Here is a 27500-nt window from a genome sequence, read left to right as displayed (position 1 = left end):
GGTACCAAATGTCCCACTCCCAGATGTGTTTTTGTGTATAATCTTCAGAAAATGTGTTTTCAGTTTGTATGGAATGACAAGCCAGACAAATTCCATTGAAAGACATGAAGGAAAAGCATGGGAATTGTGGGTTTAAACATTCAGGATGTTAGAAATCTTATTAAAGCATTAAAATTTTCATGGGTAAGAACATTTCTTCTGATATACTTCTTTGTTTCAAAGATAGGAAAAGTTGTAAATCGGTTAATAATAATGTAATATAATTATATACTCTGCATTCTTTCCCTCCACTCTTTTGTTGGCCTTTTTTACAGCATTCGAGAAGGGAAGAAATGCAGAGTATATTGTAATACTATGTTATTAAAGCAATTTGCAAATTTTTCTGTCTTTGAAACAAAACTGACTGGAAAGTGTACTGGGGAAGAAATGTGTATAATTATTGCCTTTTCAAATAAAAATTAAACAAAAAAGACCAAAAAAAACTGAAAGGGAAAAATGCAGCTCTTGCTACATGGAGGGGCAGACAGGTGTTTGGAGGTGAGATGGGAGGTCTAGATGCAGTGGAGTGTGTGTGATGGCAGGGTAGCAGCACAGTCATGTATTCTCACTCTCTACCCTCTTTCTCTATCTTGCTGTCTCTCTCAGTCTCTGTCTCTCTCTTTCACATGCATGTTTGGATAATTTTTTTTAAAATTAGGATAACTTTATAATGCTTTTATTTGTGTACATTCTAGAAAACAGCTTCATAGTTCATAAGTTTTTCCAAGTAAAGAAATATATTGATAATCTTTCTGATAACTGTTTTGAACACAGAAACAAATAGTTTCTCAGTTACATTATATGACAGATTAAAAAGAGGATTCCATTTTACTTTTTGCAGTTGAACAAATTTACAGATAAGATATTACATAAACTATAAATTATAATAGTGAATCATGAATGTGTCATTCAGTGATTCATTGGAGAAAAAAAACAAAAAAAAAAACAACCTTCAAAAAGACTTTGAATCAACTGGATGCTGTGTAGACAAGGTGAAACTTCAAGTATCGATGAATTATGATTCAGTTTGTGTGTGCTTTACTTCTTTCTTTTTTTCTTCTTCTTTTTTTCACATTTATTCCTTAACCTCTTTTGATCAATTTTGCATATTGTCACAGAAACAAAAATACAGTAACCACAGTTTACCCAGATTCTTAAACCTTACTATTATTTATGATATTGTGTTTCTTTCAGAGGGCCCAACAGGGAACATTATATCTCCATTCCATGATATCCCCCTGTTTGACAACAAAGAAGCCGGAACCCTCAATATGGTTGTGGAGATCCCACGATGGAGCAATGCCAAGATGGAGGTCAGTCGGTGGCAAGTCATGCTAAGATATTGTTGTTATTACTAATGCCAGAGCTGATCCCTACTATGTATATTGTACATGTAACTGCAGTGTAAAGGCTTGACAGAAGAGGACAAAAAACAAACAAAAAAAGATTCTATAGCCTTTCATGCCCTGCTTTCATGGTTACCTCAGTTTCAATATCCCTTCCTTTCTGTGGTTGGGGTGAGTCTTGTCAAGGTCTTTGATGTTGGCAGATTCATGGGAGACTGTTGCTTGAGGGATATGTCTTTAATTTGGGGATACGCTCTGTCAGTCATGTCTGAAGTAGGGGGCTTAGTGAGGTGGTGTCCTAAGTATGATTGAATCAAAACCAGCACTACTGAGCACCACTGAAATAACTCAGCAGCAGTGCAGGCTCTGTTCTGGTGTGTGGCCACCTGGCACTTAATATCGATACTTCTTTGTGAGTTGCTGACGCTGAGACAGTGATAAATGCAGGTGTGGCTGTGTTTGGGGACTCAGAATGAGTGCTGTGGGAGAAATGCCATTGAAATGGTGCAGATGATGGGATAGCAAAACACACACACACACACACACACACACTAAAATTTAATTTAATCCTTTGACACTTTTTGGGACACTGGGAATAGACATTAGCAATGTGTACATTACTTCATATGATAGAAAACATTAAAATGCAAATTTAATTAAATTCATTTGGTGATTTAACAAACAATAAAAATTAAAACAAGAGAGGCAAGGCCTTCAAGACTCACTTGTGATACACTTTAAAAAAAAAAAAAAAATCTAATCATTAAAATGTGTTCTGTATTTGTTATTATAAAGCTTCGTGTTAAAAAAAAAGAAAAAAAAAGTCCTAACCAGATTCAAATTACGTCCCCTAGCATTAATTACAGAGTAATTTCCCTTTTTTACTATCTGCACCAAAACGTTTGCAAAATAAATAAAACTTCCATGCTTAGCAAAAGAAGTTCCTGTTTGAACAAAAAATGATAATAATGACTGCTCTTGTTGTTGGGTCAGAATATCAGATCAAAGTGCCAAGTTTAGAGAATACAAAAATATAAATATAACAGTAAATGCAGTTTGCATATAATTAGGCTTCATTTTTTATTTTTTTGTGACAATCCCAGAGGTGCAATATTGTTTGAAACAAGATGACTGGAAAGAACTGAATTTTTCCTATTTTTATGCCTAATTTGGTGTCAACTGACAAAGTATTTGCAGAGAAAATGTCAATGTTAAAGTTTACCACGGACACACAGACACAAACACACACACACACACACACACACACACAGACAACCGAACACCGGGTTAAAACATAGACTCACTTTGTTTACACAAGTGAGTCAAAAAGCAAAACAATAAAACATCAGTTATTCTAACAATTGAAATCAGATAATATAAAAAGAAGAACATGTCACATATCAAACACACAGAAACAAACATATTCACTTATCACACAGTATGAGTATGCAAGTAGTCCAGATCTTCATCTGTTACAGAAAATATTTCATCATGTCTACACTGTAAAGCATGCTTCAGGGTCAATAGTGTCCTTGGCAACACTTAATCAGGCTGTGTGTTTTCTGTTTCCCTTGCCAACTAATCTGTCAAATCAGGCTGTGTGTTTTCTGGTTTCCATGCCAACCAATCTGCCTCTGTGTATCTCTGTTTTTGTGACTGTCAGTATGTGTGTCATTCTCACTCTCTGCATGCTATGCATGTATGTGTGCACACACAACTAGTTGCCATGCCAACTTCTTTTCCCCACTGTCTCCCTGTCTCCATAGATTGATAATGATGGCCATTCGGTGGTGCAGCTAAAATCAATGTTGTCAGAGCCATGCCAGACTGTAGAGAAAAGGATAGGGTGATTATGTCAGGGTATGGTTTCCAGGTAACATGGAAGGCTTAAGTCTTGGAGTTAAGATCACAAGAAATGAATTGATATTTTTTGGTGGCTTTTCTTTTTCTGTTCTGGCTAAAGCAAGACATGTAGATGTTAGTAACAGCAGTAACAGTTTGCATGCCAGGTCTGGTAACTCACTACTCTGATCAGTTTGACAAAGGAGAGTTGGAGAGGGGGGTGGAGGTGTTACTGTTACAAGGTAGTGAAAGAATTTCTGTGGGTCACTGGGTGTTTCTTTTTGAAGCACTTGAAACATCTTGGTCCAGTATTTTTTACAGAGGCTTTGGAACCAGACAGTATCTGTGCTGAAGACGTTTTGATCTTATGTTTATTATTCTCAGCCATCCAGTGCAGAAAGTAGTAGAACAGTGATTTTTAGTGTTTCATCTTTTTGTAGTCATATATTTGAAATCATGTTCTAATTGATTTTTGTTGTTGTAAAATTCAAGTGTGAAATTGAGTAGATTTTATATTGTTCTTATTTAATTTTAAACAGGAACATGTGTCAGAATTTGTAAAAGATTGTTTTCAAGTCAAATATAATGAACTTTGTGACAGCTAGGCCTTGTTCTGTTCATGTTTGGGAGCACCATTAAATAATTACTATAAATTTGTCATCATTCACAGGGTTTGATTAAAAATGACCAACACTCCCACCAGTATAGACTTTGCTGAGTCTTAGAAAATTCCCAATAGTCTGGGCTAACCACATCATACAGTTGATGTTATATATTAACTTAAATGATTCTTAGTTAAAAAAATAATAAAATTAAAAAAATCCCACAAGTAATTCCCCAAAGTCCCAGTGATGGTATATCATAAGTTGAGTAAGTAATCACATAGGTTAGTATTGATAGGGGGAGGGGGGGGCAGTGCCTGGAATGCTAGTTTGTTAATTCTTTGCTGTGTGTGTGGTTAGGGGCCAGGGGGCAGACCTTGATATTGTTTGGTGCCTGTGGAGTGTGTGTGGCCTGAGAGCCAGCAGAGACAATACTCCTTGTTAGCTATGACAAGTTCAAACTTTAGTGTTGGCAGTTGGCCAGAATGTGTGGAGGGGCTCAATGGTTAAGACATGTTTTAATTTTCATTTCTTGTACAATGGCTGATATTCTTTTATGTTAAGTGTACATATGAGTGCACATGTTTGTTTGTTTTTTGTTTTGTTGTTGTTTTTTATGTTTGTGTGCATGGGGCATGCTGGTTTCAGAACTTGTGTGTGTATGTAAATTAGTGTGCATGCATGTGTGTGTGTGGTGGTTTTGCATTACATTGTGGTGGGTTGTGCTGCCTTGCTCATTGGAGAGCAGTCTTGTTTTAGAGACTAGAAGAGTAGAACAGTGTTGATTTAGTCATGCTGAACAGGTAATATACAGTTGGGCAGTGCACTTTTTTTCTTTTTTCTTTTCTTTTATTTTATTTACATTATTCGATTATAAATGATTATGTGTCAGCTGTTTCTGGGGGCAGTATCCATGTCAATTAGTTTTGCTATTTTCTGCCTATGTGTTTACTCTTGATCTTTCTTGTCATTCTTTTGTCAACATTTACTTTATTATTTGCTGATCCATTTGTCATCCATTACAGACTTTGTTTAGAACTCTTGTGTGTGTGTTGATGGCACTATGTATACACAGCCTGAGGGTGGAAATTTTTATGTGCGATATATATATATGTATACATAGATATAGATGTGTGTGTGTGTGTGTAATTTCATAATTGATGAGCTCTCTTTGGCTCAGTTGCTGTCTTTTCTTGTCTCTCTGTTTCTGTCTATCTCTCCCTCTCTCAGACATTTGTGTTTGTTTATTTGAGAAGTGAAAATGTACATTTTAGATCTGAACTTTGTTGTGTTGCCTACAGATCAACAAGGAGGACAAATTAAACCCCATCAAGCAGGATGTGAAGAAGGGCAAACTGCGCTACGTGAAAAACATCTTCCCACACCATGGTTACATCTGGAACTATGGAGCGCTCCCACAGGTGAGCACTTTGTATTGTATTGTATTACTTTTTTGTCCCAGCATTTGTTTGTGTCACTTGTTTTGCCTGCAAATGTATTTGTACTCCTATTAAAGAAGGTGGTTTTTTTTTGTCTTTGTACTTTTAACAGAATTTTGCCAGGGACAACCGTTTTGTTGCTATGGTTTCTTTTATGAATGCTAAGTTCATGCTGCACACGGGACCTTGGTTTATCCTCTCATTGGAATGACTCAGGGTCCAGACCACCGCTCAAGGTCTAGTGGAGGAGGAGAAATTACTAGTTAGTGGGTGTGGGATTTGATCCTATGGGTTCAGATTCTCTCACTTCTGAGGCGGAAACATTAACAGTTTGCCACCACGTGTGTTTGTGTGGTCAGCAGAGGCAGACTCTACTAGGCCAAAAGGTTTCCCCCAAATGGAATGGAGGATTTGTCTCCCCATTCTTGAAGTGTGCTCCTCTTCTGGAAACTCTGTCCTATTTTCTGTAGCTCTCTGTCTTCATGGTTTTGTTGTTGGTAGTAATGGTTGTGGTTTTGTATGTGTGTTTGTGTGTTTTCCTGTTGTTGTTGTTGTTTTTAGACTTATTTCTTTGTTTTCTCTTGTCTGCTTCATTGTTTCTGTTTGCAGCATGTAGTGGTTGATTCTTTTTCTCTTGTCTTCTTTGTTTCTACCTGTTTGTAGCCTGCAATATTTTTGCTAAGCTGGTATGCTCTGGTGATTAGGTTGTGTGGTTTAATGTTCCTGCGTGATTTATTAATGAGTTGGTTGATTTGGGTTGTTTTGTTTTTTTGTTTGTTGCCAGTTGTATTTTTCACTTTTGGTCCTTTTTGTTTTTTCAACACATGATTGTTGTCTGAAGGTTATACATACTGATTTAGAGAAATGACTGGTGCCTTTGTGGCATCCTAATTTTTCTATTTAATTTTTCAAAATTTTTTTGTTGTTGACCATGTAGTACTAGTAGTAGTTGCTATATTCATTGACAGGAAAAGAAAGGATTCTTTAGATATAGTTTTATGTTTTGTGGTGAAAATTCTGTTTTTGTCTAAATATTGCCTTTCTTTGTTCCAGAACTGAACATTTTTTCTCACTTAAGGTTTAACAAATGAGCAAAATGTGACGAAATCTCACTTGTTCTTTGTTTAAGTTGGGAGCTACAGATTTTGGACCATAGTACATTCAACAGTTCTGCTAAACACATTGTCCTCACATTAATTTGTGGTGTTTTACACAATATAAACCAGTCCTAATAATGTACATGTGCTGGATATTTAAGCAGTATATTTGAATATGTTTGAGATATGGATACCTCCTCTTAAGCTTCTTTCTCTTCCCCCTCCTCCCCTTCATCTCATTTTTTTAAGAAAATAACAGATGACTTTGTATTCAGTGTTGATGACTTTTGATTTTATTGTAGATGAGAGAACAGAAGCTACAAGGAGAGAGAACAGCCTTGACAAAGTATGAAATGGTTTGGTGTTGTTATCCCATTTACATTTTTACCTCTGCAGACATGGGAAGACCCCAAACACAAGTTTAGCGAGACAAGCACAGCTGGTGACAACGATCCTCTTGATGTGTGTGAAATTGGACAGAAGGTATGCAGTGGTGTGTCTGTGTGTTTCCACACATGCGTGATTGTTTCTGTGTGTATACAGTGCGTGTGTGATTGTATATGGTGTGTGTGTGTGTGTGTGTGTGAAAGAAAATTAAAAAAACTAAAGGGAAAATTATTGAATATTTTTGGGTTTGGGTTTATTTGTTTATTGTTGTTGTTGTAGGTTTTTTTGTTTTTTTTAGTAAGACTAGGAGGTGATTTAGTACTTCTGATAAAATAGTTGTAAGCAGTACACACAAAAATCTGTCAAAGCATTGACCTAGTATTTATACATACATCGTCATGCTTGTGATTTCTTTGTCTGTTGTGCACTAGTTTTAATCATGCAGAATCTTTTTTTTTTTAAAGATCAGACTGGATGCCTCTTCTGCTCATTTTCACTGTGTGCTAGAGTCTAGCAATTGTATTATTCTTGCTGTTCTGTAGTAATGCCTGCTCATGATGAGAATAAAAAGACGTGTAGATGTGAGCTCTTTTAGGTATGTGAACAAGGAACAACTACTAAAAGGTCAGACTTGCTGTTTCCACTCAGTTACATTATTATGATTATATGACAGACATATTGGTTAAGACATTGTAGTGTCCTTGCTGAATGTGGTAAGAAATGTCGACACTTGTCAAAATTTATGCTGGATATTTGAAGGGTGAGGGTTGTTATTGGTGCAAGAATGAGTAGCAGAAGAAAAACATTGAACTTGATGCTAGTTTACAATCATTCTGGTGAAACCATTGTGTTATATATATATCTATTTATCTCGTTGTACTATTTAATAATAACTGCACCTGATGCTTGTAAACTGGAGATTTTAAGGAAGAGAAGGAGGAACAAAAAACAAAACAAAACTGCTTCAGCTCATTTATTTACAGAACAGTCATATTGGTGAATTCATTGTGGTATTCTTCCTCTTCTGCCGCAGAAAAGCTGGAGATTTTACACAAGGAGAGCTATTTTATTGCTCTACAGTCATATGAAGTGATCATGGTATTCTAGCTGTACCATGGTGATAGTGTAATAACGTCTTCATATATGCCACAGATAAAGTAGAGGTTTTAAGGATGAGAAGTGTTGCAGGTGCATGAACGAGGAGCAGTGATTCAGGTGAAAGTCCTGGGCACTATGCTGCTGATCGATGAAGGGGAGACAGACTGGAAAATTATTGCTATTGATGTCACCGATCCACTGGCTGAGAAACTAAATGGTGAGGTTTTTGCACTTCTGTGGTATTTGACGGTGATGCGTGTATGCTTTGAGTGTGCATGCTTAGGAAATATGTGAAGGGGTATCTGTCACAGAGGTAAAGACACTGTCTGCTTATCTGTGTGCTTGTTTACCTGTTTATATCACTGTATATGTGTATGTTTGTAGGCAGTTTATGTGTAAGATTTATCAGACTCTTAACTTCATCCTTCTGTTTGTTCCTCAGTTTTATTGCTCACATGTCATATCCAGTTCACTTTCATTTGTTTTCCACGCTTTCCTTCCTATTCAGTAACATGGAATAGGGTTTTGTTAATTGCTGTACATTTGCCTGATGAGAAAACAATTCTCAATTTTTTGGGAAGACAGCTTGAAAAATGAAAAACAAAATCCATTTAATTGTCATGTATTATTTTGGACTGATGGTTGTTAACTTCGATGGTCCAATCTCAAATTGGCTATGGTGTTCACTGAAAAGACCAGTCAGAAGAACAGTTGAGCACACATGAGGAGAGAGGAGCCATGGCTATTGGGTGTACTATTAGCATACACATGCATGCTTATATGCAAATGAACACAAATGCACACACACACATTCTCTCTCTCTCTCTCTCTCTCTCTCTCTCTCACTTTCACACATGCATACATGCATGCATGGAAGCCCAAATGAATAGTATACACATGCACACATAACATGGACAAACGCCCACATACATACACACTTTTAACACAGGTATTGAGCACATGTGCTCTTACACAACTCTGTTAGTCCATGCATTGATGCTCATCCTTTTCAAGCTCACTGTAGGTGGGCTAAAACTGAATGCTAGGGGTATGAGGACAACCCAATTAGTACAGCAGCCTTCCATGCTGCAAAGCTGACCTGTGGCCAGACCCACCACTGACCACCCACCATACTCATTGCTGTGTGTGCTGCATGTCTTCACACTTTTTCATTATCCATTTATGCAAACATATGTGGGCATTGTGCTTTAGTGTTCTCCTGTACCTGAAGACACTCGTCTATGCTGAGGTAAAAAGAAACAAAGAAAGCAAAGAGAAATTGGTTTATTCGTTGTTGCAGTACTTAATAGTGTAGTAGAGATGTGATAGTGTGAGCAGACAGTTATGATAAGAGTAGTGTTCATTGTAGCACCAGTAGTGTTTGATCCAGAAGAAGGCAGATCTGCACTCACACTCCGAGTGTTTACTGTTGGCAGTGTTGCTTAGTGCAGCCACATACGCAGCATTCAAATAAACAGATCATGGATTGTTTAACAGTCCCAAGAAAAAGTTGCCTCTTCATACTTTCTTTAATACATGTTCATTTGTTTTTTACACATAAGTCAGCAAGCATCCACAGCAAAAGTATCTATCATTAATAGTATATCATTGATGTAGTTGGTACTGTGATAGTGTCTGTGATGATAACAAAAAAAGTCTGTGGTAAAGGAGATGTTGCCATCACCTCAGGCTCACCACATCATGTAGCTGTTTTGTGGAGATCTGTGTGTTCAACGGGCTGACAGAAAATACAACATGGTCCATTCAATTTCTCTTTTATGTTCATTCTAGTTAATTCAGTATCCACCTTAAAATATTCATATGCAGTAAACATGTCAGTGATGTCGTTTATGTCACTGTGTGTGTTCTGTCCAGAATTTGTATTTCTTTTCTTTTAAACCTGTGCATGCCATACATTTTAACAAGTTTGGCATTCCTGTGTGCCTAAGAAAAACTTGGGGTTTCCACCCTAGTAAAAAAAAAAAAAAAAAAAAAAGAAAAAAAGTTCACTGCTTTCCTCAAATAAAAGATATCTCCTTGAAACTTCACATGATGATTGCTCATACATAATACTTTAAAGAGATAATAAAGTTATTGTAATTTCATTGTGTTGTTGTTTTTGTTGTTGTTTTAAATGTGAGTCATAGAAAATTTCCAGGATATCACGTGGTTAAAAAAAAATCTCTGCATGGCAATTAATTCCAGGATACCCAGCCAAAATTGTTTTTGTTGGGTGCCTGTGGCCTAGTTATACACCAGGGCTTGATAAGAAACTGACCACCTGTCTGTGTGTTGGCACCCAGCCAACAGACACCACTCCCCCCACCCCCCAACCCCCACCCCACCCTCCCCATTCCCCCAATCCCCCATTGTGGTGAGCCTAACTGACCACCTCCCCCCTTCCTTTTCCCTTTCCAGCAGCACATGCCTAGTGACAGTGCTTGTGGCAATTGGTTTAAGTTCACTGTCATGTAACTCCTGGCCTGTCCAAACCAGACAGTGGCCTGTCCAAACCAGTGGCCTTCCAAACCAGACAGTGGCCTGTCCAAACCAGTGGCCTTCCAAACCAGACAGTGGCCTGTCCAAACCAGACAGTGGCCTTCCAAACCAGTGGCCTTCCAAACCAGACAGTGGCCTGTCCAAACACAGACAGAACAGTCTCAGGGCACAGAACTGACCCCATTGTTAATCTTACTCAGTCATGAAGTGGATTGTAATCGTAATCTAGATATGTACCGGAATCATCACCCTCACTACTGCATAACCTTTCTTCTCCACTGTCCACATCTTTTAGTATTTCCTGAGCTACTTCTAAGGCTGAAAATCTTTGAATAATGAGCTGTGATTGATCTTTGCTAAACAACACCATTTTGACCAATGGTGTGTCCGAGTGACTTCTGAATATCTACTTTGAATTGCTGATGACAACTGGACGTGAGAGTTACATCCTGTAGGCATACAACAGTGCAATGAAAGGAATGCAAGTCTCACATCCCAAAGCAGGCAAGGGATTAATTGTGAACAAGACAAACGAAACCATAAATTGTGATTTTTGGATTCGGATCCTCAGCAGAATAAACCGTTGGTGATCTGGAAATATAGCTTTATCCGGAAGAATTACTTTGGATTCAGATCCTCAACGAAATAAACTGTTGATGATCCAGAAATACAGCTTAATCTGGAAGACTTACAGCCTATTATTGGCATGACTGTGAAGATTGTTCTCCGACTATGTTTATTTGGTATTGGCAGACAAAGTATTTCCAGAGAAATACAACAATGCACACACACATGTAAAATCTGACTTCAGGGAGGGAGAAAAGCTTCCAGAAGGACACACATACTTTCCTGCCCCACTGTCAAGCTCAGATCAGGCCCCTTGCCCTACTTTACCAGTCTGTTTGTTTAAAACTTGCTGTGGGATACCAGCAGTGTCAAGTATGGGGAAAGAAGCGTGGGAGGAAAGGAGTGAAGGGAACATGGTTTGGGGCAGGGAACATTCATAGCTGGCCCTCCCTCCCACCCCTCCAACCACTATTGAGCTTGTTGCTAATCAGTGACCTGTGAAGTAACTGTTGACCATTGCTGTAATCCCTTTGTTGAGACCTGACCAGGGACATTAGCCATCAGGCTCAAATTTAAAATTACCCAGGGGCCTACAGTATTCATTTTTACCTCTCTTTTTTTCTCTCTGTGATTGAGTGCTGTAACATTAATGAAACAATGAAGAATGGTTGGGGGAAAAAATTGTATTAATTGATCACTTCCTTCTGTTGCAGATATTGGCGATGTCCAGAAGGAAATGCCTGGATTTTTGAGAGTAGGTTTCTCTGTGTGTGTGTGTGTGGTGACTCTGTCAGGTACCATGGGGTTTGGGAGTGAAGAATCAGTCTCTGCCATTATTTTGACTTGTGATGAGATTCCTTCAGATTCTAAAAAAATGAGTCATGTCCAGCCATTCATCTAACTTATTACAGACTAAATATTGCCCTAATATAATGTGCATTTGTTTCAGTGGTTTGATACTTAAGCATATATTTTTTTTACTGTTTAGTTGATGAAACCTTCCCTGCATGAAAGTGTGTCATCTCAAGTTGCTGGGAACATTGATGTTTTAGAATTTTCGCATTCGTTATCAGTTCTTTCTCATTTCGAATTAACAACTTGTCTTTTTTTAAAATCCATTTAGTAATTTTTTAATTGTACTTTTATTCTTTCAAATATTCACTTTTGATTCCACCCTTCATATACCCTGTTTTCCTTAAATCACCATTCAGCTCCCTCCTTCTCCCCTGCCTTTTAAACGATAACATTCAAATGTGAAAATTAAAACTTTAACCAAATTCTCCCTCTTTCCTCCTCCAGCTGGTGACAACAGCTGGGCTCTGTCCACAGGGGCACAGTTAGAAGGCTGCATAACATGCTGTCATTGAAGAGTTCAGTCTTTTGCCAGTTCCTCACCCACTCGTCCTCTCCCTTGCCCGCACTCTCCCACTCATGTGCACACGCTCTTTCCTTCTTTATATATATATATATATATATATATATATATATATATATGTAATTCAGTTTTGAGATTCTTCTGAAATCAGACGGAAAGAAGATTTGGAAAGCAGCACACTTTTGTTCTTGTGGCTTCCCGTACGATTCCAGAAGAAATTTGATTTGAAAATGAAACAGAAAAGCTGAATCTCATCCTTGTTGATCAATCTTTTTCTTTTAGAAATTTTTGCAGTCACAGAAGTGTTGCTAGCTATTTAAAAAAAAAATCTTTTTCAGTTTTTACTCCACAGTGTAATTATTTAAGAAGATTTTTTTTTTAAATGTTAACAGCTGAACTTCTCTTTTTATTGAAGGCTAGATTTGAACCACAGTGATAACAGGTAATAGCAACTCTAGACTTAAAAAACTAACACTCGTATTTTGCTGGCCACAAAAAACTAACTCTGGACTTAAAAACTAACACTCGTATTTTGCTGGATACAAAAACTAACACACATATTGCTGTGTTTTTCAGGCCACTTATGAGTGGTTCCGGTTCTACAAGAAGCCTGACGGAAAGCCAGAGAACCAAGTCCACTGGAACGGAGAGTGCAAGAACAAGGTAACTTATGTCTGCCTAATCCACATGGACAGGAATATTCGTGCAGTGCTTAAGATTATTTCTCAGCAGCCTAATAGAACTGATGCACCAATAAGTAATGCTCTTTTTGAAATGGAAAAATAATGTACCAAAGATATAAAAATGATTATGCTTGCATTTAGTTAAGATGTATATTGTTATGGTCAATTCACTGCATGTACTCATTCTGTAGGTTTTTATATAGTTAAATATGCCTAATTAATCTGCCTTCACTCCAAATCCCAATTGCTGCAACTTATATGTGTCCCCGCTGCCCTTAAGGGTGTGGCTCACACATTGGATTCGTGAGCCCCACCAGAACTGACAAGAATTATACAACCAGCCTTCATCGTCTTTGATGGACCACCAGCACATTATTATAGTCAACGGATTGCATGTACTCATTCTGTGGGCTTTCATGTAGTTGGTAAATCCGTCCAGTAAATCGGCCTTCTGGAGTTTGTCTTTTTTTTTTGTCTTTTTTTTTTTTTATAAATTTGCACTCTTCTTGTTCTTTTCTGCATGTTTTTGTTCTTACTCCTCTGTCTGCTGGTGTAACTATCTCTTATATGTTTCATTATTTTAATTCAAAACACAAAACATATTTTGGGGGGTCGGGAGTCTTATCCTAGAACTGGCTTTTTTGCCTGCCAAACATTTTAACAATTTTGTCATTCCTGTGTGCTGAGCAAAAACTCTGGGATTTCACCGAAGTGCAAAACAATTATGCAATACTTCCTCAAATACAAGTCTCCTTGAAATTTTGCATGGTGATTGCTCATACATTGTACTGTGAGAGGATAATAGATTTATTATAATTTCACAGTATATTGTTGTTTTAAATGTGAGTCAAAGAAAATTTTACATGAAATCAAGTGGTTAAAAATTCTGTGCATCACAATTAATTCCAGGAATTCCGGTCAGATTTGTTTTCGTTGGGTGCCTGTGGTCGAGTGTTAGATCAGAGCTTGATGAGAAAGTTGTTGGCTTGCTGGCTGTGTATTGGCACCTGGCCAGCAGACACTGCTCTTCCCTTTCCTTCCCCCTGTTGGTCAGTTTGACTGACCCACCTCTCTCCTCATTCCCCCTCCATTTCCAGTTGCACACATAGAGTGACCGTGCTTGTCTGGCAACTGGTTCATCTGTCTTTTTTCTGCTGGCCTGCCTACAGACACAGACTGATCAGCTTTGGGCACAAAACTTACATCACTGTTACTTTCATTCTGTGTCAGGAAGTGGGTTGTGACTGTTGCCATCATAATCCAGATCTACACCTGAATCATCACACTCATAACCCCACTTTCCTTATCTTTCAGTAGTTCCTGAGCCGTTTCTAATGCTGTAAACCTTTTAAAAAATGAGCCCAGACTGATCTTTGCTGGCCAACACTATTTGACCAACCACCACCACCCCCACCCCCTCCCGTGTATGCAAGTGGCATGGAAATTTCCTACTACCTATAAGTCAGACAGAGCAGATTGTACATGTCCAAGGGATGTAACCAATCTTCAAACATTCAACATGACAGGAAGAAACAAAGTGGGTCCTTTCCTTTTAAATAACCGTCAATGGATGATGAAAATTGGATGTGAGAAATCTGTCCCATTGGTGCATAACAATGTAACAAAAGGGACGCAAGTGTCTTGTCCAAAGGCAGTAATAGGTTAGTCACCAGGTGAGGATAAAGTTTCAGTCTTTTCCTTCCATTTTATTTTTGGCTCGTATGTATATATATATATATATAAATAAAATAAAAATTAAGTAACAGTATTAACAAAGCAAGTTGTCTATGTTATATGAGATAGTAACTCTATTTTGATTGTGTATCCGTTAATGTATGTGCACAGATGGAGGGAGTCCTTCATTTATGTAATTCCAGTGGGTGGAAAAAAAATTTGTGTTCTGTTCATGATACAGAACGTGCTGTAAACAACTAGTGGTTTATTGGTGTGTTTCAGGAGTTTGCCATGCAAATTGTGAACGAGGCACACAACCACTGGAAGGCGCTCATCATCAACCCTGACTCTGGGAGTGACATTGCCTGGTGAGGGCCCCTCCTCCTCATCTGTTTCCCTCTCAGTGTTATTTTCACTTGACTTGATTCTGAAGTGGCCAAATGGTTTTAATGCTAGATTCTTGCCCAGGTTAACTGAGTTCGATCCCTGGTTTCAGCACACATGGTGGGTTAAAGGTAGAGTCTTTTTGTTTTTTTCCCCCTGATCTCCCAGGTTAATAATATATATGCAGACCTTGTAGTGCCTGAACACTATGTATTTGTATATGCATACAGAAGATCAAATATGCATGCTAAACATCATGTAATCTATGTCAGCATTCGGTGGGTTATGGAAGCAAGAACATACCCAGCGTGCACACGCATGTAAACCGAAGCATAGCTGCCTACGTGGCAGGGAAGTCAGAAACAAGTCATTCATGTAAAATTCCACTGGCACATGTGTACACATTTGTAAGAATCTGAAACAGTGCTCCTTATTATGTACAGAGTGTGCGTCATCCTCGTATTTAAACATATGTCAGTGGTGTTTGGTGTGTGTGTGCTTCACCGTGTAATACAAAACATGGTGGTAGATTAACTCTTTCTGATTCATGTCAAGTGTGGCTGCAGCTGAAAAGTCACTGATCATTGGCATGAAAATTCTCTCTAAAAATTAAGATTTGGGATGGCCCAAGCCACTCACTTCATCAGCAAGCAAGAGGGAGACCTGTGAACCTGATCTCTTTCTGTGGGTTGACTGCCAAGGATTTCCACCTCGGCCAGACTATTTCACTTGAATAGGAACATTGCTTGTCTTTGGCTTCACTGTCAGTTCTCCATTTCTGCCACAAGAGCTGATTGGAATCTGAATATTAGTGTCTCTGGGAATGCATTAGTTGCAAGTTGGTGGTTCTATTTTCTTGTCCTGTCTGTTAAAACAATAAAATGTCTTCAGTGCCAGACATGGTCCTTAACAAAAGCCCTCGAGAGAAAACTGGTCACCTGGGAAATGAAATGCTTGAGAAAAGCAGTGAACAAGACCAGGAGAGACAAGATCAGGAATGAGGTGATACAAGACATGGTAGGAACAAAACCAGTACTACAACACATAGAACAACAGAGGATCAAGTGGTTTGGACACCTCACACGTATGCCTCTGAACCAACCAGCTCTTCGGGCATGCAACACCAAATACTCTGGCTGGAGAGCCAGAGGAAGACCAAGACGGCGCTGGAGCGACTCAGTGGCAGACACCCTCAGAGCCCACGAGATGTCCCTCCTCCGGGCCACTCGCCTTGCTGCAGACAGACAGCTGTATCTCCCCACGACGCCCACTGTTACAAGCTGAAGGGGGGAAAAAAAATCAGTGAACTTTTTTTTTCCAATTCTGCCAGCTCAGTAATATCTGAATATTGTTTGTTGTCCAAGGGAGAAGATTGTGTTGCAGACCAGACTAGGACAGTTGGAGTCAGTTGTCCTGCAGACAAGGCTTTTCTTTTCTTTTTCTTTTCCTTTTTTTTTTTTTTTTTTTAATTATTTAAGAATTATAATCACTTATCAAAAAGAGCAAAATGCTTCATTTCATGAACTGCTTATTCCAGCAATAGTTCAGTGTACACACAAACACTTATATGAAATTAGACATGGTAGAGAACAAAGAGTTGACACAAACAGATTTAACTGGGATATTTCCTTTCTCTCAATTTGCCAGATTAACAACTTCATGTTTTCAGTATTGGTAGCCATTTCACACTCTTGTTATCCTATGAACTCGCGTGTATGTGCATATTTTTATTTCCTGTCATTGGGAGGCACACTCATATACATGCACATTTATGAGTACACACACACACACATACATACATACATACATACACACACACAGCCAATAAAAATGTTTGTGTGCAGAGGAAATGTTTGCTAACATTGTTTTCATGTTATTTGTTATGTGACAGTGACAACACCACTGTACAGAACTCCCCCAAGGTCATACCTCAGGACGAAGCCATGGCAGTTGTACAGAAGGTGATCATGTGTTCATTGTGTGTTTTACAGTATGCTGACTCCTTTTATTACCATACTGAAAAATTTGCTTTATAATTATGATGATGTTTTTTTCAAATAGCGTCAGTGCATTGTTTCCCCTGATCTCGGCAAAATGAAAGCAGTTGTACATAGTTTGTTTCAGTACAAATAGTTCGGTTCAGTACAGCTTTACTCTTATAATAATGAAATGAAAATTTCATCGTCTTCAGAAAACCAGACTGTGACACAGCTGATGCCAATATTATTTGTGTGAAAAAGAAAAATGTGGGGAGAAGGAACTAAATGTTTATTGAAAGGGTCTTTCACAATGAAACATGTATTCACCTGATTGGTGTGGCAGCTGGAACACAGAAAAAGAAGAAACATGTATTGACCATGGCCATGCTTCTGTAAAAATTAACAGCACTGACTCTGTTGATAATGTCAAGCATTTTTAAATGTTTGTATGGAAGTCTTTCACACCAAAATACAGATCTGTTAACTTTGGTAATGGGTGATGGTACATAACTAAATAAAGAAAAAGGATCATTTTTACTGACAATGCCATTGTTATGAAAAATAATTAAAGTAAAAAAAAAAAAGTCTAATGACAGTGTTTCCTGACGATGCCATTGTTATGAATACTATATAAAAAAGGGAATAAAGTAGTTTTCAAAAACAGATTATGTGTACTATGGCTGAAAACATTGTGAGAATAAGGTTGATAGCTGGTGGAGTTACTGCAGGAGATAGGTTGATTTGTATTGCATCAAGGTCTGTGAGACTGACAGTCTGTTAGTGCATGGACATAATTCCTGTTTCTGTTTGAAGTAGGTTTATGATGCCAGTTATAAATCATTTAAAATGTTGCATTTTCTACAACTGTTCTTGATCTGTCTCTTTTCCCATCTTTGTACATGCAAGGTGTGTGTGTGTGTGTGGTGAGCTGAGTTCAAGTGTGTCAGTTTCTGTGTGTGTGTGAATTTAGGACCTATTTCCTTCTGTGTTTTACAGACAGCAGAACCTGGCGCCCCAGTCGCAATGGATCAAGAAGGTAAAAACAGTCTGCAGCATTTATGTTCACCTGTGTGGTCTGTCACTGGTTACATACTTGTTTTTGTCCAGCACTACTAAGGAGCAGACTGTATGAGAGTGTGGATATTGTGTCACAAAGGAGGAAATTAAAATTTAAAAATATATATATATATATATATATGAAACAAATTTTGACTTAAATACCTTATACTGCTTTTTCCTCCCCATACTTGGTATATAAATATATATATGGGAGGGGGGGGGGGTTGTTCTGATGTTGTTGTTTTTTCAATAGTTCCTTGCGTGTAAAGCACTTTGAGCTCCTTTGGAGAAAAGACCCTGAATAAGTGTTCATTATTATTGCTGTTGTTGTTGTTGTTTATATTTTGTTTTCCTGTGTTCTCTCTTATGTCCTTGTTTTAATGAGGGTTTGGTTTTTTTTAATGATAACAAATACTTAAATTCATCTTCATAGTTGTTAAACTACATCCATACTTAAAACCACAGAAATTTCTGCTAAAGTGCAAGAGCACATGATACCTGCACATATACATTACATTTCACTTTGCAAAGATTGCAAGATTGTGCTGATATTGAAAAATTAATGATGATAATTCGGGTACTGCCTGATTGTGTGACAGCAAGTCATTTCAGTTGTGCCCCCTGTGGAAATGCCGGGGTCTTTCTGTATAAATAGTATCACTGCCTTCTGGAAATTCTGTGCTTAGAATTTCCTCTTTTCTAGTGCTCTCTGTATTTCTGCCTTTTTTTCTTCCTTCATTGTTGTCTCCTTTTTCTGCCTTCCCAGTCCATTCCCCTTTCTTTTTTTCAGCAAGCTTTTATAATTATTTCTCTTTTCCACAGTCTGTGATGTATTGTCTGAGCTGTTTTGCTCTGGCAATTAGGGAATGAAGTTGAAAACACTGGGATGGGCACTAGTTGTCCATTCTGCAGTCTTATTTGCCTATATGGCCTTTTATATGTATTTTTTGTTTGACTTTGAAGTATTGTTTTTTGGGTTGTTGGGTTGTTTTTTTTACTGATTTTGGGGTCGTTTTTTTTAATGAGGTCTGACGTCCTCAGCACAGCCTTGTCTTATTTCCCCTAAGGAGCTGAATGGTTTGAATAATGTGTCTTGAACTGTGTTTTGTGGGTTTGTCTTGGTGATTTGTGTGTGTGTGTGTTTTGTTGTTTTTTTGGTTGTTGTTTTTTCCTGTATTGTTTATAGATGTGACAGTTTTGTGTTGACACAGTTGAGCATTTGTATGGTTTGACAGTCCTGATATGGCCCTGTGCGGTCATCTGGACTGTAAGCAACAATAAACAGTTTCAGTAGTGTGTGTCCTGGGTTACATTTTATTACATAAACCAGTGGCATCTTGTGCCTGATTGTGTTTCAGTAAACAAGTGGTACTACGTCATCTCCTAACGTGATGTCAGCCAGTGAGTGAGACAGCTCCAGCAATTCAAAGGAGCATGTTTGTCATCCTTGGAGCCAGAACATTCGCTGCGTCTGTCCTGCCTTATAAGATAATCCCACCACATTTTACCTTGCCACTGGACCTGTTGAAAATCCCCGTTAGGTAAAGTTATGAAAAATGTGTCCATGTAAAGCTATGAAATAGATATGTCTCTAGTAAACAAGGTTTCTTCATTTGAAATTGGAAGATGCAAGATTGATTTTTATTTAGTGATGTGTGTAGTGAAATCTAATGAAGATGAGTTATCTTTTCACCTTCTTCCTCCAAAGTTCTGAATGTGAAGGATTATATTTGTGATGGGTAGGAAAGTGTTGTCATGATAAAGTTTCTTTATAGTTGTATGCACTGTCTGGCTGTCTTCAGTTGGAGAGAGCCAGCTGTACAGCACTGTGCTACTGAATGTCATGAATTGATAGAAACCAGTTTGTCAGTGACATGGTCTGTTACCTCTTTGTTACTTGTTGCGCCCACTTCATGTTCACAGACCTAATAGAAACAAATGTGTCATATGTGCTGGTTGGGAATTTGCATTTAGTTTTTGACATTGTGGAAAGCTGTAATCAGACTAAAGTATCAAGATGATGCAATGTTTTTTCATCTTGCTTTGATGCGAACCTGTTGGTTTTACTTATTTATTTATTTGTTTTGTTTTTGTTATTGTTGGGTTTGGTTTTTTTAATATCAATGAATATCAATGAATATAGTTATATTTTGAGTGGCCACTGAATCAGTAAGGTAATTGACAGAATAGTGTTACATTCCCAAGAATTTACGTTGGTTGTCCTTTTCCATGTTGCTTGCCATAAAATAAAACTGATGGACATAAATTATGTAATTCTCATGTGGAGTACAGGAAATGTCTTGTCTTTCAAGGCTGCTGTTTAGATTTGCTATTGAGGTTTGTAAACAAACATACATCATATGTAGATGGTGTTAATGGGGGTGACAGTAGTAAGAGGGAGGATGTTTTCTTTCAGTGTAGTGTGGCACTCAGTACACAGATGTGGGTGTGAGTACATGGATAGATTGTTCATGTGTTTTGTGATGGGAAGGATGTGGCACAGTGTTGTCTTCCCTGTTTGGTTCAAAGTTTTACCCAGTTATATCCCTTACAGATAAATGCTTCAGTCAGTATGGTGTATTTCATTTATACTTCTGCATTCATGTGTTGCAGTTTCCATGTTCAGTTGTTGGTATGAGAGGGCTGGTAATGTATGATTGATTTTTACACCATGCAGGCAGCCATGTTCTGTTTTAAGGAGCAGCATGCTATACAAGTCTTGGGCTGATCATTGTTCTTGATTCACCAGGCTGATTGATTTTTCAGGAGTGTGGAGACAGTGTGGCGCATGTTGAAAGAGAGAGCTGTAATGCCGAGACAGACATCTGTTCATTCATGCAGCTCTTAGTGTGACCTGGGGCTTGTGTTATCAGTCAAGGGGTTGTGCTCTCTGAAGGCGTGAACTATTGAGAGGTTATTGTGAAATTTAATGAAGAGACCAGATCATTCAAAAATCAGCTCTCTCTCTCTCTTGATTGTATACCAGGCATCTGTTTTCCAGTTTATACCACCCTCATGTCTCATGTCTGTTTTGAACCCACCAAACCTTTCTGTAGAAAACAACAACAACAACAAAACCACTACCACCACCTCTTTATGTTATGAAGAGATGGGGAGAAATCCAGCCATAATTTCACATGGGTTGTATTGATGATGGGGATACCCTGTAACACCCACATTATCACTGACCACTGGATTTTATTTACTATAAGGGGAAAAAAAAAGCCAAAAATATGTTTATAGTGTTGCTATAATATTGCTTGCCACAGTAGTGCTCAGCGCTTTATGCCAGTCCTACTTTTCTGAAGAAAAGTTACCTTGAGGTGTGATTATTTTGAATGATGTTCAATGAGTCAGTTGTTTTGATAAAATCCAGGAGTTTTTTTTTTTTTTTTTCTTCTTTTTTTTTCTTTAAACACACTTAGCACCAAGTTCAGACATTATGTGGATGAAATTATTTTATGAATTTGAACCATTTTCATTTTTATGTGCTGATGGAATTAGGATGATTTTTAACAATATGCCATCAGATATTGACTCTTCAGGTGCAGTCTACAAACTGATTGTTGATTGTTGATAATGATTGTGTACTGCTAGTTTTATGCACATAATCTTGCAGGAATGGATCAGGTTGAATGTTTCATTAAACATATTGAAAAAGTATGTGAATTGATTAGCTGTTTGGCTTGTGGATATTGGAGAGCATCAGTTACAAAGGTTTTAATACACACCTCAAAGAATGTATTTAAACACTCAACACACACACACACACACACACACACTCTTTCACATATGCACACATACTTATGTGTACACACACTTACCAAACACACACACTCACCCACACACATACACACACTTTCACATAGCGCACACATAGCCAAACACAAACACACACACATCTTTTCTCTGAAGATTAGCTCAACAAAGGTATCTCAGTTGTTAAAACAACCACATCTATCTGGGCCCGTATGCACGTCAAACCCGATTAGCTTATTCGCGTTTAGGGCTTAAACGCGGTTAGCTATTCGGAGCTTAAACGCGATTAGCCCCTCTCCGGTTTTGGTATGTACGTCGCCCTATTCGCGATTGAATAGCTCTCCGCGTTTACGGGGCGCGCTATTTATAGATTCTTTGGAAAACCGCGGTGCAGCAGGCATTGCTTTCGGTTTAGACATACCCTCCCTCGTGGAACTACCGCTGGTACGTGCTTCATCGGTTTTCGTCAGTCCCAGTTTTTATTGTTTGTATTACTTGCCATGGAGAATTCAAAGCGCACTAAGAAGCCAAATTTCAGTGCTGATGAAATTCTAGTATTTCTGGAAGAGATGCAGGTGGAACGTGCGCTGTTATTCAGCAGTTTGAATCCGAGTGTAACCAACCCTCAGAAGACAGATACATGGAAAAAGATAGCCGAGAAGGTGAAGACGTGCGGAGTGGCCGTTCGCACGGTGCAGGAATTGAAAGACAAATGGCGTTCCATGAAAGGGGCTGTGTTGAATAAGAAGAGGGATGAACGCAAAACGGGAGGAGGTCCACCCCCACCACCGGTCCCGTACGAAGACATCATTCTCGACATCATAGGAGCGGACTCCAATTTGTTCGAAGGCATCGGAGGTGAGTTGTGGGTTGACTTTGTTCTTTGATTCGTTAATCAGTGATAATTCATGGCGATGTCCTTCTATTCCAACTGCCCCGCCTGCATCGATCAACCATCATTGTTCCATTTAACCTGTTATTGTGTGTGTGTGTGTGTTGAACACAGTTTTTCCAAATAAAATAATTAGCATGGATAGATATTTTATATTCGGTCCTTACCTGTACATTGATGGAGTGGTAGCCTTTCCGGTTGACGAACTCATGCTCTTGGTCCTGTGGTCGCTGTATTCGCACCTGAGTCCCGTCAATGCACCCCACAACATTGGGAAAACCATAGTTCTGGAAAATGGTTCTCTTTGTCCGGTTTGCTGTGGCTTGGTCCGGAAAAGTGATGTACTGCCTCGAGCGACGGAATAGAGCATTTGTCACACGAGACACCGCCCGGCTCACCGTGGACTGGTCAACCCCAACCAACTCGCCACACACGTCTTGAAAGCTTGAAGTCGCCAGGTACCGCAGTGTAACAAGCACCTGCTGCAAGGGTGTCAAGGTAAACCCACGATTCTCCAGCCGTATCTCACCTTCCACCTCGTTTGTCAGCTCCCAAATATGTTGCCGCCTAAACCTGAACTTTCGGAACAGGTCATGGTCATCGTACAGGTCAAACGGGTTCTTTCTGTCACGAAAGATGCGGTTTCTTCGCAATTGCCGTCGCTGTCTCACTTGGAAAAACATCAATGCCGCCATATTTATCCGCGTTTAGGCTCGCTATCTGACCCCCGAGGCACCGATAACTTTAGCCCAGTCGGATAGCTTATGCGTTCTGACGTACATACCAAAATCTGCGGCCTATCCACCCGAATAGGCGCCATTCGCGGATAGCCCTCTATCCGGATCGACGTGCATACGGGCCCTGGAGTTCTATTATATTTAAAATTTAAAAAAATACACACATAAAAAAATCTTTAAGGGTTATGCACCACAAAAAGAAATAGCAAAACAAACAGACAGATATGTGTGTGTTGTACACTCCATCTTCAATCAGGCAGCATGAAAAAAAGCTGTTAATATACATCACTCCAGACACGTACAGCTTTGAGAAACATTTTTTTTTTCTCACATATCATTGATTTGTGGAACTAGTAAATCTGTAATTTCAACAATCGGGAAAGCCACTGAAAAAAATTGACTGACCCAGTGGCTTGTTTACCAGGTTGGGAGGAAACTTGGGTCACTTTAAACCCAGTAGTATTTTAGCATGCCAGCAAGAGTGGATATTTGTACATGGAAGTGTGTGTTAGTTTGTGTGTGTGTGTGTTTTCTTTCTTTGACATCTTTTCTCTGTGATTGATAGAGATATAGTGTGTGTGTGTGTGTTTTCTTTCTTTGACATCTTTTCTCTGTGATTGATAGAGATATAGTGTGTGTGTGTTTTCTTTCTTCAGTGCCTTTTCACTTTGATGCATAATGTGTGTGTCTGTGACTGATGACATATTCTTAAATAGCACCCATCCTCTGTCAGAGACCTTCTTCTTCTTCTTCTTCTTCTTCTGCATTCATGGGCTTCAACTCCCACGTTCACTCGTATATACGCAAGTGGGCTTTTTACGTGTATGACCGTTTTTACCCCGCCATGTAGGCAGCCATACTCTGCTTTCGGGGGTGTGGCAGAGACCAATTTTTGAGGGCTTTACAGAGTTTTACACAACAGGCTGCCTACCTGGTTAGAGCCGACTGACTGCTGGCATTGGGCACTCGGCATTCATTTCCTGTGTCATTCAATCAGGTTTCAGTCACACACACTCACACAGACATGTAATATTACGTTACGCGTATGACCATTTTCTTTATTTACCCAACCATGTAGACAGTCATTTTGACCACCGTTTGCATGTGTGTGCATGTACAAGTATATATATAAGTATGAAAAAAATGGAAATATACAAAGGATTGATAAGAACTGTCCAATAAATTTCCTGTAAATACTAAAATACATCAGTTCACAAATTAAACAAAAAATCAGTGCAACATCAGTGGCCAAAGTCACATTACAGAAACACTCCAGTTGGACTATGTATGTCTGTGTGTCAATGCATGCATGTGGCAGTGTGACATCGCATGATGTCTGCATGCTTGAATATTTCAGTGTATCAATGTGTTTGTGTGTGTGTTCGTTTTTGTTAGTGTTTGTCTGTGCATGTGTGTGTAATGTGTGCATGCAAGTGTATTTACTATTAGTATGTGTGATATCTGCATGAATGTGTCTGTGAAAGAGAGCATCTGTGTGTGTGTGCACAACACTGTATGTGCATGAATGTTGTGGATGTGTTTGTGTGAGAGAGAAGACAGGTGTTCCAGGTACCCAAGTTGCAGACAAGTAGTCAATGCAAAACATCTCTGAATATTTCATCAATTTAGTTATACGATATTTTCCCCAGATATTTGCATTGGGCTTTCCATGGTGTGCGTGCATGTGTGTGTGTATATATATATACATGCATTCATGCCTTGTGTGCATGTGTGTGTCAGTCTCCCTTGATATATGTGTATTAAACTTTTCATGATTGTGTGTGTGTGTGTTTGATATGTGTTTGTGGCAGTGTATGTTTGTGTGATGTCTGCATGCATGTATGTGTGTGTGTGTGTACTGGGGATATGAGTGAAAGACAGAGATATACACGGTCGTCAAAGATGGGAGTTACGTGTGTTTGTGTGTGTGTGATGTATGTCGTATGAGTGTGTACACATGTATCAGTGTTTGTGTGTGCATAGAAAGTCACATGCAGAAGCACAAAGATATGTAAATGTGGGCGGGTTGTGTGAATTGTACATGTTCATATGTTACTTGAACGCATGTATGTGAGTGTCAGTGTTTGTGTGCGCATGTGTGTTTGACACTGTGTGTGTGTGTGTGTGTGTGCACGCATGCCCGTGTGTGTGCATGCGTTCTATCCTGTATGTGTTAAGTAATCTCCTCTGATGTGTGGATCAGACTTAATGGTGAGTACAAGGGAAGGGGGTGGGAGGGTAGGATAAGGAGTGCAGGTTGAATGGATCACGACAATCTTTCCATTTGTCGAGCTAATGCTCTGTCACACACACACACACACACACACACACACGCTTGTCTCCTTTCGTTATCCCCTTCCCGCCCCTGCCCCCTCCCCACCCGTTCCACTCCGGGCATTATCTCAAAGAACAGGTTAGCGGGTCAGAAAAACAAGACAGCACAATGTTCGCTTATCTCCACGTAACGCGCCAGCCACACTGAACGTCATCCTGACGGGCTGTGTCATGCAGACCTCAAGCCACAGTGCCACAGTATGCACGACCATCACTCACTGCCGCCTGACCTCCTACACATGGCAAAGACAGACAGAGACATAAAACACACATCCACCTGAAGATGGCTTTCGAAGAGAAGTCGATTCTGCTGCTGTTCCTGCTGCTGACAGGACTACTTGTCTCTCCCGCACATGGCGTGGGGAAGGACGAGGAGGTTCCAACACCTTGTTGCTTCCCTTCGTCATTCCAGGCGACGGTGGCTGACATGCGTAGCGTCGCTACAGGTCAAATGGTGAGCTGGTTTCCTGGTTGTGACCACTGATCAAAATCAGATGGGTAGCTTTTTTTCTTTTTTCTTTTTCTTTTTCTTTTTAATGACCAGTGGCTGTGACAGGGTGGGGACTGTATTGTCGGCCCACTGTCCTGTACCATGTTGTTTTATTGTGTGTCGTACTGAGCTTGTAAAGTAGGGCTCTAGATCTATGCTGTGTTGTGTTTTTTCCTGGAAGCATGCCAGTTTGTCACAGGCCCAATTTGTCACAGACCCAGTTTGTCACAGGCCCAGTTTGTCACAGACCCAGTTTGTCACAGTGGGTAGACTACTTTGGTAGTCGTTGGGGGAATCTGAGGGCTGAAGAAACTGAAGTTCTCCTCCATGCTACCCTATCTTCGGCCTGCACCAAGAGGTCTGGCAGGGTCATGTCCGTCCACTCTTTGATGTTGTCGAACCAGCTCTTTCTTTGTCGTCCTCGCTTGCGCCCACCCTCGACTGTGCCCTGCATGATGGAAGTTATCACTGACACTCTCAAAAAGAGTAAATGAATGATTGATTGATTGTATGAATTGAATTTTATTTTTCAATTGTTTTTAACCAAAGAACATTCATTGTTGAAATTTTACAGAGTAATTTGCTTTGATTTGCATACAAAAAGGAAGAAATTTTGAACAACACAAGCTGAACTGACATTTTAGAGGGACTATCTCTACACCACCAATTTGAAGGTGGAGAATAAAAAACTTAAGTTACAACTACAGTGTTAAAGTGCTGTAATTATGACTGTCATCAATACTCAAATACTTAAATGAAATAATAAAGCCTGTGACAAACTGGGCCGTGACAAACTGGGCCTGTGACAAACTGGGCAGCCCCCTTTTTTCCTGATGCACTGTACCGTAGACCTGCTGTACTCAGCGTGGGGTGTTGGATATATATATATATAGCTATCTGTGTCGTGTTGGGAAGGAAGGCGGCAGAACTTGATGATGAAGACGATGTGGTCTACCAGCACAGTGTTGGTGAGGGTCTGATTTGGCATCCTGCTCTCGCCCTTTGTCCCAAGTCTGACTGCACAGTCATGAGCGTCCGCTGAAGGGCTGAGCGTCTTGTCACTCGGATGATAAACAGATGCAACAAGAACTCATGGCAACAGAATTAAGTGTTGTCCTCTAGCAACTAAAATTATGCAGGATAAACTCTCTCTCTCTCTCTCTGTGTGTGTGTGTGTGTCACACACACACACACACACACACACACACACACACATAT

At 39.3% G+C, this 27500-nt stretch overlaps 2 protein-coding genes across 3 annotated transcripts in view; both read left to right on the top strand.

The window, feature by feature from the left end:
* Positions 1-21733, top strand: part of LOC143292873 (uncharacterized) — a 22487-nt gene extending 754 nt beyond the window's left edge. The window contains exons 2-11 of the mRNA XM_076603519.1: positions 1234-1352; positions 5131-5250; positions 6762-6848; positions 7941-8067; positions 11630-11670; positions 12868-12954; positions 14931-15016; positions 16924-16993; positions 18008-18047; positions 19429-21733. Of these exons, the coding sequence (XP_076459634.1) occupies positions 1234-1352; positions 5131-5250; positions 6762-6848; positions 7941-8067; positions 11630-11670; positions 12868-12954; positions 14931-15016; positions 16924-16993; positions 18008-18047; positions 19429-19457 (806 nt within the window). The 3' untranslated portion in view covers positions 19458-21733. The remainder of the gene's footprint in view (positions 1-1233; positions 1353-5130; positions 5251-6761; positions 6849-7940; positions 8068-11629; positions 11671-12867; positions 12955-14930; positions 15017-16923; positions 16994-18007; positions 18048-19428) is intronic.
* A 4249-nt stretch (positions 21734-25982) lies between these two features.
* The window catches only part of LOC143292041 (ependymin-related protein 2-like), a 9237-nt gene continuing 7719 nt past the window's right edge, over positions 25983-27500 (top strand). For both annotated transcript variants that reach the window (XM_076602212.1, XM_076602211.1), the window contains exon 1: positions 25983-26246. In XM_076602212.1, coding sequence (XP_076458327.1) covers positions 26076-26246 — 171 coding nt within the window. In that variant the 5' untranslated portion in view covers positions 25983-26075. The remainder of the gene's footprint in view (positions 26247-27500) is intronic.

Source organism: Babylonia areolata, chromosome 18 (genome assembly GCF_041734735.1).
Source record: "Babylonia areolata isolate BAREFJ2019XMU chromosome 18, ASM4173473v1, whole genome shotgun sequence".
Taxonomy (NCBI): Eukaryota; Metazoa; Mollusca; class Gastropoda; order Neogastropoda; family Buccinidae; genus Babylonia; species Babylonia areolata.
This window is presented reverse-complemented; position numbering and strand designations above follow the sequence as displayed.